The sequence below is a fragment of the Panthera tigris genome, chromosome B2 (genome assembly GCF_018350195.1).
Source record: "Panthera tigris isolate Pti1 chromosome B2, P.tigris_Pti1_mat1.1, whole genome shotgun sequence".
NCBI classification, from domain to species: domain Eukaryota; kingdom Metazoa; phylum Chordata; class Mammalia; order Carnivora; family Felidae; genus Panthera; species Panthera tigris.
Genome location: NC_056664.1, coordinates 136,302,888 through 136,319,153, shown reverse-complemented (window position 1 = coordinate 136,319,153; position 16,266 = coordinate 136,302,888). Strand labels below are relative to the sequence as shown.

The following is a 16,266-nucleotide window of genomic DNA, read 5'->3' as shown; positions in this document are numbered from 1 at the left end:
CACAAAAACAGACACATAGACCAATGGAATAGAATAGAAACCCCAGAACTAGACCCACAAACGTATGGTCAACTAATCTTTGACAAAGCAGAAAAGAACATCCAATGGAAAAAAGACAGTCTCTTTAACAAATGGTGCTGGGAGAACTGGACAGCAACATGCAGAAGGTTGAAACTAGACCACTTTCTCACACCATTCACAAAAATAAACTCAAAATGGATAAAGGACCTGAATGTGAGACAGGAAACCATCAAAACCCTAGAGGAGAAAGCAGGAGAAGACCTCTCTGACCTCAGCCGTAGCAATCTCTTACTCGACACATCCCCAAAGGCAAGGGAATTAAAAGCAAAAATGAATTACTGGGACCTTATGAAGATAAAAAGCTTCTGCACAGCAAAGGAAACAATCAACAAAACTAAAAGGCAACCAACGGAATGGGAAAAGATATTTGCAAATGACATATTGGACAAAGGGCTAGTATCCAAAATCTATAAAGAGCTCGCCAAACTCCACACCCGAAAAACAAATAACCCAGTGAAGAAATGGGCAGAAAACATGAATAGACACTTCTCTAAAGAAGACATCTGGATGGCCAACAGGCACATGAAAAGATGCTCAACGTCGCTCCTTATCAGGGAAATACAAATCAAAAACCACACTCAGATATCACCTCACGCCAGTCAGAGTGGCCAAAATGAACAAATCAGGAGACTATAGATGCTGGAGAGGATGTGGAGAAACGGGAACCCTCTTGCACTGTTGGTAGGAATGCAAATTGGTGCAGCCACTCTGGAAAACAGTATGGAGGTTCCTCAGAAAATTAAAAATAGACCTACCCTATGACCCAGCAATAGAACTGCTAGGAATTTACCCAAGGGATACAGGAGTACTGATGCATAGGGGCACTTGTACCCCAATGTTTATAGCAGCACTCTCAACAATAGCCAAATTATGGAAAGAGCCTAAATGTCCATCAACTGATGAATGGATAAAGAAATTGTGGTTTATATACACAATGGAGTACTACATGGCAATGAGAAAGAACGAAATATGGCCCTTTGTAGCCACGTGGATGGAACTGGAGAGTGTGATGCTAAGTGAAATAAGCCATACAGAGAAAGACAGATACCGTATGTTTTCACTCTTATGTGGATCCTGAGAAACTTAACAGAAACCCATGGGGGAGGGGAAGGAAAAAAAAAAAAAAGAGGTTAGAGTGGGAGAGAGCCAAAGCATAAGAGACTCTTAAAAACTGAGAACAAACTGAGGGTTGATGGGGGGTGGGAGGGAGGGGAGGGTGGGTGATGGGTATTGAGGAGGGCACCTTTTCGGATGAGCACTGGGTGTTGTATGGAAACCAATTTGACAATAAATTTCATATACTGAAAAAAAAAGACAAAAAAAAAAAGATAGGCAGTTTTGAGTTTTAATGAGAAATTATGTAGAGTTTTGGTGTCATAGAGAAGGGACCAGGTTACCAGCTATGCAACCATGGAAAAATTACTTCACCACAGTTATCCATTTATTTCCTGCAAATGTAAAAGTCTAATTATATCTACTTAGTTGACATTACTTTGAGTTTTAAAATTAACATTGCGGCACATAGAAAGCACATAATGTATTTCGGTAGTGTAAACACAGGTAAGTTAGAGTATCCTTGTACCGGACATGCTAGCATGTGAATACCATTTTCATTGTTGCAATCCTACTTTTTAACCTTGGCCCATGCGTGCCATGTATTTTCATTCAAACCAAGAAATGTTACTAATACTCTCAATAATCTCTCATGTTAGTATGACTGCAAAAGGAAATGGTGTGTGACCAAGAGCACTTTTTTTTTAAGAGTTCTTTTTTTAAGGAGTTTTGAGTTTACAACAAAATTGGAGGAAAGTACAGATTTCCCGCATATCTCCTGCTCCCACACAGGCACCAAGAGCACTTTTCATATAAATGTTTCCTAATTTATAGGAGTGATAGTCTCAATAGGCAACATGGGAGTCTTGTGAATTTCTGCTCTTGGCATACAGAGATGTGAAAGGGAAGTGTATGAACTACACTTCCAAGCACTCCAAGCACTGTGGGGTAATGCTCCTTTGTGTATCTATTAACCCTATAGAAATTGAATAATGTTGTTCTTGAATATTCTTCAAGTATACTTTTAATCCATTTACATAGATTTTATAATTACCTTTTTTAATGTGTGCATTTTTATTTATTCCTGTTCTTCCCTGTTTATAGCCTTGTGAACAAGGACGCCGTATGAAGCGAATCCATGCTGTGGCTAATATTGGCACAGCACTGAAGTTCCTTGAAGGAAGGAAGGTAAGAGAGAGACAAAACACTTAAAGAAGAGGTGTGGGCATACTGATGTTTTTCAACACTGGCTGTGCGGTAAAAGCGTTACATGTAAATTATACAGCTAGAGATGCAATATTATTGTAACATAATTTTAGATTTACAACCAAGTGGCAAAAAATGGCACAGAGATTTCATGTCTGTACTTCAGCCAGCTTTCTCTACTGTGAAGAACTTTTATACATACTGCATGTATGTATATATAGGACAATTATTAAAAATAGAATTTTAAATTGGTGTGATACTACTAATTAAAGCATAGACATTAGGCTAATTTCATCAATTTCTCTTCCCACTGATGTCTTACTTCTATTCAGGATCCGATCCAGTGATACACTTAGCATGTAACTGCTGTGACTCTTGATCTCTTACACTCTATGACATTGTCTTTCCTTGTCCTTCATGATCTTAATAATAAGTCCTGGTCAGTTATTTTGTAGAAGGTCTCTCATTTTGGATTTGTTTGATGTTTTCTCAAGATTAGATTGAGGTTATACATTTTTGGCAAGAATTCCAAGGATGTGATATTGTACTCTTCTCAGTTCATCATGTTAGTGGATATAGGATTCTGATAGGTCTTACGGCTGGTGATGTTACTCTCCTTCTCTTGGGTAAGGCTGTTTGCTATGTTTTTTATGATAAAGTTACTATTCTTCCTTTGTAACTGCAAAATAATAGGGCAGATCATTGAGATTATGCTAATATTCTACTTCTCCTCAAACTTTGCTCACTGATTTTAGCATTGATTGCCTTCAGTAATTATTTCTTTGATGTTTGTCTAATTGTGATTAGACAATCCTTTCACATGTGTTAACTGGAATTGTTTTGTAAGAAAAGGATGTCCTTTCTCCCTGCCCCCTATTTATTTTATTCAGTTATTTACTTTGGCATGAGTTTGTTTTATTTAATAGGTACAATCCCGTGCTGTGATTATTATTAGTTATTATTTTAATTTTTGTTTTTTTATTTTTTTATAATTTATTTTTTTAAATTTACATCTAAGTTAGTTAACATATACTGCAACAATGATCTCAGGAGTAGATTCCTTAATGCCCCTTACCTGTTTAGCCCATCACCCCTCCCACAACTCCTCCAGCAACCCTCTGTTTGTTCTTTATAGTTAAGAGTCTCTTATGTTTTGTCCCCCTCCCTGTTTTTATATTATTTTTCCTTCCCTCTCTTATGTTCATCTGATTTGTATCTTGAAGTCCTCATATGAGTGAAGTCATATGATATTTGTCTTTCTCTGACTAATTTCGCTTAGCATAATACCCTCTAGTTCCACATAGTTGCAAATGGCAAGATTTCATTCTTTCTGATTGCTGAGTAATACTCCATTGTATCTATATACCACATCTTCTTTATCCATTCATCCGTCGATGGACATTTGGGCTCTTTCTATACTTTGGTTATTGTCGATAGTGCTGCTAAAAACATTGGGGTGCATGTGCATATAGGATATCATGTCATCTGCGAAGAGTAAAAGTTTGACCTCCTCCTGGCTGATTTGAATGCCTTTTTTTTTTTTTTTTTTTTGGGAATGCCTGCTATTCTTTTGGGTTGTCTGATTGCTGAGGCTAAGATTTCCAATACTATGTTGAATAACAGTGGCAAGAGTGGACATCCCTGTCTTATTCCTGACCTTAGCGGGGAAAGCTCTCATTTTTTTCCCATTGAGGATGATATTAGAGGTGGGTCTTTCATATATGGCTTTTATGATCTCTAGGTATGATCCTTCTATCCCTACTTTCTTGAGGGTTTTTATCAACAAGGGATGCTGTATTTTGTCAAATGCTTTCTCTGCATTTATTGAGATCATATGGTTCTTGTCCTTTCTTTTATTGATGTGATGAATCACATTGATTATTCTGTGGATATTGAACCAGCCTTGCATCCTAGCTATAAATCTCACTTGGTCGTAGTGAATAATTTTTTTAATGTATTGTTGGATCTAGTTGACTAGTATCTTGTTGAGGACTTTTTCGTCCATGTTCATCAGGGAAATTGGTCTGTCTCCTTTTTAGTGGGTCTTTGGTTTTGGAATCAAGGTAATACTGGCTTCCTAGAAAGAGTTTGGAAGTTTTCCTTCCATTTCTATTTTTTGAAACAGCTACAAGAGAATAGGTGTTAACTCTTTTTTAAATGTTTGGTGGAATTCCCCTGGAAAACCATCTGGCCCTGGACTCTTGTTTTTTGGGAGATTTTTGATTACTAATTCGATTTCTTCACTGATTATGGGTCTGTTAAAATTTTCTATTTCTGTTTCAGTTTTGGTAGTTTATATGTTTCTAGGAATTTGTCCATTTCTTCCAGATTGCCCATTTTATTGGTGTATAATTGCTCATAATATTCTCTTATTATTGTTTGTATTTCTGTTGTGTTGGTTGCGATCTCTCCTCTTTCACTCTCGATTTTCTTTATTTGGGTCCTTTCCTTTTTCTTCTTGATCAAACTGGCTAAGGGTTTATCAATTTTGTTAATTCTTTCAAAGAACCAGCTCCTGGTTTCATTGATCTGTTCTACTGTTTTTTTGGGGTTTTTTTGGTTTCAATAGCATTGATTTCTGATCTGGTCTTTATTATTTCCTGTCTTCTGCTGGTTTGGGGTTTTATTTGCTGTTCTTTTTCCAGCTCTTTAAGGTGTCAGTTTAGGTTGTGTATCTGAGACCTTTCTTCCTTCTTTAGGAAGGCCTGGATTGCTATTTACTTCCCTCTTATGAAAGCCTTTGCTGTGTCACAGAGGTTTTGGGCTGTGGTGTTATCATTTTCATTGGCTTCCATGTACTTTTTAATTTCCTCTTTAACTTCTTGGTTAGCCCATTTATTCTTCAGTAGTGTAGTCTTTGGTCTCCAAATATATGTTACCTTTCCACATTTTTTCTTGTGGTTGATTTTTAGTTTCATAGCGTTGTGGTCTGAAAATATGCACGGTATGGTCTTGATCTTTTTGTACTTGTTGAGGGCTGGTTGTGTCCCAGTATGTGATCTATTCTGAAGAACGTTCCATGTACACTGGAGAAGAATGTGTATTCCACTGGTTTAGTATCAAATATTCTGAATATATCTGTTAAATTCATCCAGTCCAGTGTGTCATTCAAAGCCATAGTTTCCTTGTTGATTTTCTGTTTAGATGATCTGTCCATTGTTGTAAGTGGGGTGTTGAAGTCCCCTACTATTATGGTATTATAATCAGTGAGTTTCTTTATGTTTGTGATTAATTGACTTATGTATTTGGATATTCTCATATTTGGAGCATCAGTGTTTACAATTTTTAGGTCTTCTTGGTGGATAAACCCATTAATTATGATATAATGCCTTTCTTCATCTCTTGTTACAGTCTTTATTTTAAAGTCTAAATTGTCTGATATAAGTATGGTTACTCTGGCTTTCTTTTGTCAGCCATTAGCATGATAGATGGTTCTCCATCCCCTTACTTTCAATCTGCAAGTGTCTTTAGGTCTAAAGTGGGTCTCTTGTAAACAGCATATAGATAGATCTTATTTTCTTATCCATTCTGTTACTGTATCTATGTCTTTTGATTGCAGCGTTTAGTCCAATGACATTTAGAGTGAGTACTGAATGATATGAATTTATTGCCATTATGTTTCCTGTAGAGTTGGAGTTTCTGGTGATGTTCTCTGGTCCTTTATAGTCTTTGTTGCTTTTGGTCTTTTTTTTTTTTTCTCCCCTCAGAGTGTCTCCCTTAAAATGTCTAGCAGGGCTGGTTTAGTGGTCATGAACTCCTGTAATTTTTGTTTGTTTGGGAAACTTTTTATCTCTCCTTTTATTTTTGAATGACAGCATTGCTGGATAAAGAATTCTTGGCTGCGTATTTTTTTTTTTTATTCAGCACATTGAATATATCCTGCCACTCTTTTCTGGCCTGCCAAGTTTCTGTGGATAGGTCTGCTGAGAACCTGATCTCTCTTCCCTGGTAGAATAAGGACTTTTTTCCCTTACTGCTTTCATGATTCTTTCCTTGACTGAGTATTTTGTGAATTTGACTATGATATGCCTTGTTAGTGGTCTGTTTTTGTTGAATCTAAGAGGAATTTTCTGTGCTTCCTGGATTTTGATGTCTGTGTCTTTCCCCAGGTTAGGAAAGTTTTCCTCTATGATTTGCTCACATAAACCTTCTACCCCTTTTTCTGTCTCTTCATCTTTCGGGACCCCTATGATTCTGATATTTTTCCTTCTTAATGAGTAACTGAGTTCTCTAATTCTTAAATCGTGCTCTTTTGCTTTAATTTCCCTCCATTTTTCTGCTTCATTTTTCTCCATAAGTTTGTCCTCTATATTGCTGAGTGGCTGCTCTGCTTCATCCATCATTGCTGGAGTGGCAACCATTCAAGATTGCAGCTCATTTATAGTAGTTTTTATTTCATCCTGACTAGCTTTTACTTCCTTTATATCTGCAGAAAGAGATTCTATTCTATTTTCAACCCCAGAGAGTTTTCTTATTTTTGTGATTCTAAATTCTGGTTCAGACATGTTGCTTATATCTGTGTTAAGTTTCTGGCTGTTATTTCTTCTTGTTCTTTATTTTAGGGTGAATTCCTTCATTTTTATCATTTTGAAGGAAGAAATTAATGAGTTAAGAAAATAAAATTAAAAAAATTAAAAACAACACAAAAAAATAAAATAAAGGATGCTAGATCCTAGGTGTGTTTTGGTCTTGTTGAAAGGAGCTTGATGTAGTATAGTAAAGTTGGAAAGATAAGAAAAGAAAAAAAAGGAGATAAAAAAGAAAGGAAAAAAAGAAAAAATGCTTGAAAATTTGAAAAAAACGAATACAATAAAATAGAACAAAATGAAATGAGGAAGCAAAATAGAATTTGAAAAATTTACAAAAAAGTAAAAAAATAGAAAAATTAAGGAAAAATATTTTTAATAAAAATGGAAAATAAAAATAATTTTTTCTCTTTCTGTATTCAAGAATAAGAAAAGAAAAGAAAAAACTTGGATAGATGGACCAGTGAACAGACTGAAATACGATTGAAATTACATTGGTTTCCCCTAGAAGTCAAACTATGAAGCACTTTATAGTCCATAAACTAAGCAGGTGGAGAGACTTTTGTTCCTGACCAGAGAAGTTGGCCCAGTTGGGTGGGGCTTAGTGTAATGGCTCTGTTCTCCACTGGATGGTGCTGCTTAGCTTACTGGGGTGGATTGTTGTGGCACATGTAGTCATGTATGCCCATGCGTGGTAGGAGTGAAAATGGCTTCACCTGGCTAGCCAGTTTTTAGTATCAGAACTCTGTGTGCTCCCTTACTGGCAATCAAGCCCCCCTCCTTTGCCTTTGGCTTCTGTCCTCTCCCCTCTTTTATACTGTCTGTGACCAAGGTGTCAGGCTGCCAGGCGGCACCTTCCTCCTGAGTTTTATCTCAGATGTGGCTGTGTTTCCCAACCCCTCATTTCTGTGGGACTACAACTTTGACCTGTTCTGACCCTCTGGGGGGGGGGGGTCTCGCTGAGCAATGGCTGGGTGCCCGCCCACCCCCTGGAACGTTCTCAGAACTATGCTGCTGCTGATGTCCAGAGACTGCGGCTGAGTTCCAGCCTGCCCCAGAAAAAGTTCACACGATCATGTACTGGCAGCATTTTAGGGATTATGGAAAATACAACATACAACTAGCACCAGGCTTCCCCCTTAACATCCTTGTTCTAACACCAGTGAATGTGGTTGTTCTCCAGGGTTCACTGGGACCTTTGCCTGTGGAGTGGCCACATATCCTCTACCAAATGTCCTCCCAGCAGGGGAACCGTGTCTCCCTGTGTGGCCCATGGACCCCTCGTACCTCTCTCTCTGCTCCTGGAAATTTGCCCTTCCCATCAGAACACTGTCAGGTGTTGAGCTGTGGAGTTTCATACTCTGTGCTCCCCTGTTTATAGAGTCTTAATGGAATTTAAATGCTTTACTTTCTCTTTTTTCCCCTTTTTGTTCAGTCCCTTGCGTACTCTTTGTTTTCTCTCCAGCTGTTTTCTGGGGGAAGGGGAATGCTTTCCCGTACTGTCCCCCTGTCTTCTTCTTCTCTTCACAAGCAAAAACACCTCTCTGCCCTTGCGTCAAGTTCACCTCCCCTGGTCCTACCCCGTGCTGTGTACCTGCTGAGTTCTGTGGTTCAGGTTGTGCAGATTGTTGTGTTAATCCTCTAATCAGTTTTCTAGGTGTGCAAGACAGTTTCGTGTTGATCTGTGGTGTAGGCTGGTTTACCTCCCCACGCCGTGTACCTGGCGAGTTCTGTGCAGACTGTTGTGTTAATCCTCTAATCAGTTTTCTAGTTGTGCAAGATGGTTTCGTGTTGATCTCTGGTGTAGGCTGAATTATGTCACTCTGCCCAAATTCATATATTGTGTTATTGTTATTATTATTATTCTCAAATTGTTCCAGCTTTGGCCTTTAAGAGTTCCTTCATGCTGCTGCCATACTCTTTTGATATGGCTTCATCCTTTTTTAAGCATTTCCTTATTTTCTGAAACTACAGAGTTTCCATATTTACCTTATATTTTCCCTGCCCCAGTTCTGGAAGCAACCACTTCCCTAAGCAGCCTTTTTTCCTTTTATTAGTGAGTGGCATTTGCATGCTAGGTGTGCACTGAAACTTGCTACTGAAGTTTCATTGCCCTTAGGTTCTCTCAACAGGCAGATCTAGAAAATATCAATGTCTACTAACCCAGGTATACACATATATCTGTCTTTCTCTCTTTCTCTCTCTCTCTCTCTCTTTCTCCTGTGTGTGTGTGTAAACCATTAGTTTAAATGGATACTTCTGATTCCAGTCTAAAACCACAAGGTCAGTTACAGCCTTCGATGCTTATTTATTTCTGTTTTCTCTGAAAATAAGAAACCTGGTTTTCATCTACAATGCATTCACCTGTTTTTCAGTCCTAGTACAGACATGAAATAGTTTAATAATTGCTCACCACACCCCTGTGAGAAACGGATTTATTAACTGGAGAACAGTGTGGTGTAGAGTTCTTTTTGTCTTTAGTATTACAGCATTCAGTCAAAGGACTGTTTTCAAAATTCACTTAGGTTACTTCTGTTCTTCTTTGTTCCCTTCAGTGTGATGATATTATGCATTTGTAATAAAGTTAGGTCATCAAATCATATTCGGTTTTTGAAATAACACTCCCTCCTGCCCTGTACACACATCCTAGTTGACTTTATTATTATTTTTTATCTGGGGAACTAGACATTATCATGATTCTAAGAGTAAAAGTTACACTTAGAGAAGGCACCCCCTCTTTATCTCTACTGTTACATTCTCTTTCCTCTTCCTTCCATTCCCTATCTCCTCTTAGGTAACCAAGCTCTCTAGCTTCTGATTTATTCTGCCTACATTTCTTTTGCACCAATGGGCAGATGTATTTTCATACACCATCTTTTTTTTTTACGTGAAGGGTAACATCTTACAAAACACTCTTGCACTCTGGTTTTTCATGTAACACTATATCCGGGAAATCATTCAAATCAGTTCATGGAGATTTTCCTCACTCATGTTCACAGCTGCATCGTATTCCAATAGCTGGAGGTGCCAGAGTTTATTCAACTACTCTCTTATGAATGGGAATTTGGGTTGTTTCTAGTATTTTGAAACCAAAACGATGCAATTAATGACTATGCATAGTACTTTCCTATTATTGGAAGTGCATTTTCAAGTGTGATTGCTGGGTCAAAAAGTAAGTGTGTATGTAGCTTTCTTAGGTATTGCCAAAGTTTCTTCCAAACGGGTTGCAAGAACCCTTTTAGATTTAGTCTTTTCCTAACTTGTGGGAATTCAGGTGTCTGTGTTTGGAAATGCCAAAAACAGGTTTATAAAGAGATATCCAGATACTCCTGGGAAATAGAATGATTCAACTATTTCCTTCTAAGTCTGTATGCACTAAATTAATTTATTTACTGCATGAATGCATATTTGAATACTTTCTGTATGACAGAAATATTCTGAAAAATACAAAAATACTTGATTCTATTCAGTGAATAATTTGTATTTTGGTCAGGTGGTAGTGAGACGAAACAATATAAAGTCTAGTCAGTTGTGCAAACTCCCATGCCGAAGAGAGATTCTGGACGTTAAGATGGCAGAGAAAAACAATATTAGGTCTTTTTTATTTAATGTTTATTTATTTTTGAAAGAGAGAGAGAGTGACAAAGTGCAAGTAGGGAGGGGCAGAGAGAGAGAGGGAGACACAGAATCCGAAGCAGGCTCCAGGTTCTGAGCTGTCAGCACAGAGCCCGACACAGGGCTCAAACCCATGAACCGCAAGATCATGACCTGAGCTGAAATTGGATGCGTAACTGACTGAGCCACCCAGGCGCCCTAGCAATATTAGCTTCTTACAGAATATTACTCATTGCTTCCAGATCACTCTAATATCACTATTAATGGGGTGTTTCTCTTCCTTCAGCTTCCTCTATGACTTTTTTATAGAAAGCTGAAAAAGCCATGTTGAACAAGATATTTATAGTTTTCCATGTTATTCAGTCTCCCATTTTACCTATATAACAATAGTGTCATGCTTTATTCTGAGGTATTCTTTATGACTATAAAAACAAAATTCCCCTTATTAATGTCTTGGAGAAAATTTAAGGACTGTAAAGGCGTTGTTTGCAAAGAGGACCAAAGAGCCTTCTTTTCGCAGAACACTTGTTTCACACAAGATCATTTTCACAGAACAACCCTAAGTAATAAAAAATTGACTGTGAGCAGGAATGAGTTTATTTAAGGCTCTTTGATGCCCACTTTCTTACTATTTATTTATTTATTTATTTATTTATTTATTTTTATAATTTAAGAACTTGCATTTCAAATGTATTTTCAGGCATTTGTCTTTGACCTTTGGACTTACCTTGGCCTCTGTTTAGATTTTTTTTTCTTTAAATAATAGAATGTTAGTCTAGTCCTTCTTGATTGAAGGAATAATGAGGGCACTCCTCAAGTTTTCCTGGAGAAAACTCTACCATTGTGTTTATTTTCCATTTGTTTACAGGGCATTTGAAAAAAGCCTACTTTAGTACCTGATAGGGACCAGGTAACTGTGACTCTAATGAATAGATCCAACACCATTTCCCCCAGATTCTTTCTCCAATGAGGTGTCAGGTGGGTCCTTCTGAACAGTACCACAAGGAGCCAACCACGGACCATCTTTCCCAAAACTTCCCTGAGTGCAGACAAGCAACATGAATTCCAATTCCTATGAAGTTGGATAGGTGATGTAAAAGACGAAGCGAGTTAGAGGTTGCCTATGGAAACAGGAGAACCCAGCAGCGCTGTGCCCTGTCTGCAAGACGGAAGCCAACATTCAGTTTGAACTGTAGTTGCGTCAGTGAAATCAAGCACGGTGATCCCAGATCTTCCAACTGAACAAGAAAAGTCAGTGATCTGGGTTTTTATTGAAGTTTAATTATTTATTTGTTATTTATTAAGTGATTCGGGTAGTTGGCTACCTGCATCACTGATTAGAATGGCTCACCCCCCACCACACTGTAGAAGGCAACTAGCATAAAGTGTCAATGCATCTATTTGTTAGGTTTTCCAGTATATCAAGAAACACTAGTAATCTGGAGTTTCAACTGAAAATTTTTTTTGAAATTTATGCCTGAATAATTTGAATATTTTTTGGAAACATCTGTGGGCCTTGTTTCAGTATGCTATGGCTACCATTGTACTACCAGAGAGTGGATGGCTTAAGTAACAGAAATTTATTTTTTCACAGTTTTGGGGGCTAGAGGCTTAAGATCAAGGTACCAGCAGAGTTGGTCTCTTCATTTCTTTCTGCTGACAGATAGACACTTATAGACAGATAGACACAGATAGACACTGTGTCCTCACATGGCTTTTTTCTCTCTGTGGGTGTGGAAAGAGCTCTAGTGTCTTCTGCTCTTCTCATAAGGACACCAGCCCTATTGGATTAGGGCCCACTCTTACTGCTTCATTTAACCTTAATTACCTCCTTAAGGCCCTGTCTCTAAATGCAGTCACATTGGGGTTTAGGGCCTCAACATGTGAATTTGGGGGGAACACAAATTCAGTCCACATGGGCCTCTGGCTTGCAAAATCAAACTTCCTGAGATTACATGGGCCAAGTGCCATTGTCTAGTATGGGATTCTCAAACACTGACGTACATCAGAATCAACAAAACCTAGAAGTTTTGTTAAAGCAGATTCCTGGGCAGCATTCTCACAGCCTCTGGGCCAACAGGTTGAAGGTGAGGTCCATCATTGTGATTTCATTCTCTTTCTGGTTTCTAGGAATTCTTTAGTCTCTTCAGGTATCTCTGTATCGTCCATCCCACTCTCCTGTGCTATTAAGAATTTAATAGGTTAAGTTTAGTAGGATTTTGCAAGGGAAGGGAAGCGAAGGAAAACAAACAAACAAGCAAACAAACATGAACAAAAAACCTGTGCTCCACAAGCCCATTATGGAACATACAGTTTTTAAGAGAGAAAATAATTATTGAAAATGTTTTTCTTTTATTATTATTGTTTTTTAACATTTATTTATTTTTGAGAGACAAAGAAAGACAGAGCACAAGTGGGGGAGATGGGTAGAGATAGAGGGAGGCACAGAATCTAAAGCAGGCTCCAGGCACTGAGCTGTCAGCACAGAGCCCAACGTGGGGCTTGACTCATGAACCATGAGATCATGACCTGTCAGCTGAGGTTGGCTGCTTAACGCACTGAGCCACCCAGGCGCCCCTGAAAACCTTTTTTTCTTTAGAAGTTGAGTGAGTTATCTTTAGGTTCTATCGTAAGTAGAATATGTTAAGTTCATGGTACAAGAAAACCTTTTTTTTCTTTAGAAGTTGAGTGAGTTATCTTTAGGTTCTATCGTAAGTACAATATGTTAAGTTCATGGTACAATTGGAGCTGGATTGAGGTAAGAAATTCAACTTACCATTTTTAAAAAGAGTGGTATATAAAGAAAGAGAAATAATCTGCCCTTTATGGAATACATTAACCTTATGGTTATTAGCATGTATTATATATCTGTGCCCCGTGGATACTAAAATGGAGGTGGAAAAAATTCTAGAGTAGCTGTAGACAAGAGTAATCAAAATGATTATGGACATTGCAATAGGGTTCTGTCACAAAATTTAAAAATGTGATGTTCTTTATTTTCCACAAACATGTATTATATGTCCTATGCTGTGCTAGGTTTAAAAGAAGTAGACACATAAGTTTGCAATTTATGCACGTTCTCAATTTTTTTGTGTGTCTTCAAACCTGATGAATGAATTTTACCCCCGAGACAAAATCCCTTAGGTATATTTCAAGTGATTTACAGTGGTTTTCGTGCTAGCATCATGCTAGTCCTCTGATACATAACTAGTACATTTAAACTAATTAAAGTATTTTTGCATCTGATAATTTTTTAAAAGTAAACCATTTACAAACTTCTGAACTTTATTATTAAATCTGGTCTAAGAATTATTGAGCTAGAAATCTAAGAAGTACTTTATTATTTTTTTTTCTAATTTGTTTAGGGATTATGGAAAGGACAATGAGCAGTTGTTAATTGTGTTCTACCAAGATTGGCTGAGACAGACTTTACCATACAGTTCATTTTGCTGAGATTTGGGAAATAACATTTTTAATAGTTGGGAAAGTATTGAAATAAATAATTGTGGACAACTGTAAACAGGTTAACATCTATCTTGAACGCTTTACGGGTACCAGTGCTGAAAAGTAAGGAACTGAACCCTAACAGTCTCTTCTACTTTATTATTTCTTGGCTTTCCTGTATCTTTAAAATATATTCCCAATCATGCTCTAAATTTGCTATCTACATTTTTATTCCCTTTGAGCAAATAACTCTGATTTTGAAAAATTCTGTATGTATGTATATCATCTTCTTCCTTTTTTTTTCATGTCAGTCCATGTACAGAGGATCACCGGTTAGTACAAATTTTAGAATTTTTAACTCCTGGCTTTTATAGGTGAAAGAGAACATAAATTTCATGCTATTTGGTAACAAATTTCAAAGTAAGTGCATTTTTTTAAACTACTGATCACAGTTTCTTTTAAGTTCCAGTCAACTTCTGGATGTAAAAAATAACCCCCACCTTTTTTTTTTTTTCCTGTCTGGTATTTTGTTGGTAATTCCTTGCATGATGTCATATGTTTTCAACTTTGAAGAAATTTTTGATATTCACTCCATAGTCGTTTTTCTTGTGTGCACCTAATGAATGCTCCTGAGATTTCCACTGAAACCATGTGCTTGTCTGTTTCGATGGCTCACCCTACTTACTCTTGTGTACCATTACATAGGCATGACCAAATTGTACTGATGTCTAATAAAGTGCTAATTATTGCATAATTAGGTGGTCTATAATCTTCTGGTATGTTACAAGTAGAGTTTTTCTTTTTGAACAGATTAAACTAGTCAACATTAACTCCACCGATATAGCAGATGGCCGGCCATCAATAGTTCTCGGATTGATGTGGACCATTATTCTGTATTTCCAGGTATTGAACTATAGCTCCCTTTGTGGTTGATATAATGTCATGGATGGAGGTAGCGGTGGAAATTTTAATAATACTCTCCTTTTCCCTACCTTGGAGATTGATCCTTATGTTAGAAGAAATGTGACCTTCACATGTACCTTTTGTTGTTGTTAGCAGAAGAATTTCCTCTTCCCTGCAAAGGTGTCATATGTGTCATATATGGAACTCCTCTAAAACACTGTGGCATAGGTACTCAGTCTGAAAAGTGAGCAGGGCACAATGGAGATGAAATATTGGTGTATTAAAGAGCTTAGGAACATTTCTGCTCTCTGGAAAGGACCAGTTTTATGCTCCTATTAGACAGTAAGGGGAGAAATTAACTCCCCATTCCATCTAGAATAAGTTTTCTAGCCATTGGGTTGGTTTTAAAACAAGTAGACTTGATTTTTTAGAGCAGTTTTAGGTTCACAGCCAAAGTGAGCAAAAACTACAGAGATTTCTCACCATATACCTTGTGTTCCACACATGAGTCGCTTCTCCCGTAACCAACATCCTCCACGGAGTGATATTTGTTACAATTAACGAACCTGTATTGACTCATCATTATCCTTCAAAGTTCATTGTTTACATTATGGTTCACTTGGGCGGTGTACGTCTCTGAGTTTGGATAACCATTAGGTTTTGTTTTAGTCATGCATTCATGTATGTAACTAGCAGTCGTGACTGTGTATAGAGTAGTCTTAGATGCAGTGGGAAGTACAATGAAGAGTACCATGTCAATCATGCCCTGAAGAGCTTGCGTTGTCAATGATGTCAAGAGGGCGAGTTTAAGTCACTTTCAGTTGGAAAAGTTAAACATCCAAGGAAATGACAAGACAGTTCTTATATTTTTGGCCACCGTTAATTCGCAAACAGATTGAGGAGCTGACCAGCAACCTGCCGCAGCTGCAGTCCCTGCCTGGCAGCACATCCTCTGTGGACAGCATGGTCAGCGCGGAGACCGCCAGCCCCCCGAGTAAGCGGAAGGTGGCCACCAAGATCCAAGGAAATGCTAAGAAGGCTTTATTAAAGTGGGTTCAGTACACAGTAGCCAAGTAAGTGCCACGAGCTTGTTTAAATTGGAAACCCTTGAATAATTTAAGTTACCGGTTTATTGCTGAGTGCACTTTCCAATATTGCAGAATTTGAAGAGACATTTGAGTGAAGGGTTTACTTCCGGACATTGCATTCTTTCCTTGCATTAAAATATCAACAGAAACCATCATTAATACTCTAGGAAAGTGCTGTCATCAAACGAATTCCTTCATTATTCATGTGATTGAGCCCAATTAATTGTTTTTTAACAACTACACTTTGATAATGTGAGGGCTAATCTATTTAGGTTATTGTTTGGACTGTTTTTTTTTTTTTTTTTATGTCTATTACTTTTGAGAGAGAGAGCATGAGAGCGAGTGGAGAG

At 37.7% G+C, this 16,266-nt stretch overlaps 1 protein-coding gene and 1 long non-coding RNA gene across 14 annotated transcripts in view; one reads left to right on the top strand and one right to left on the bottom strand.

Moving 5' to 3' along the window:
- Positions 1 to 16,266, top strand: part of SYNE1 (spectrin repeat containing nuclear envelope protein 1) — a 470,028-nt gene that overhangs the window by 110,071 nt on the left and 343,691 nt on the right. For all 13 annotated transcript variants that reach the window (XM_042987332.1, XM_042987340.1, XM_042987338.1 and 10 more), the window contains exons 5-7: positions 2,239 to 2,322; positions 14,736 to 14,828; positions 15,723 to 15,901. In XM_042987332.1, the coding sequence (XP_042843266.1) occupies positions 2,239 to 2,322; positions 14,736 to 14,828; positions 15,723 to 15,901 (356 nt within the window). The remainder of the gene's footprint in view (positions 1 to 2,238; positions 2,323 to 14,735; positions 14,829 to 15,722; positions 15,902 to 16,266) is intronic.
- Positions 12,424 to 16,266, bottom strand: part of LOC122238782 — a 55,366-nt gene continuing 51,523 nt past the window's right edge. Inside the window, exon 4 of the long non-coding RNA XR_006217950.1 lies at positions 12,424 to 12,664. This is a non-coding gene — a long non-coding RNA (uncharacterized LOC122238782). The remainder of the gene's footprint in view (positions 12,665 to 16,266) is intronic.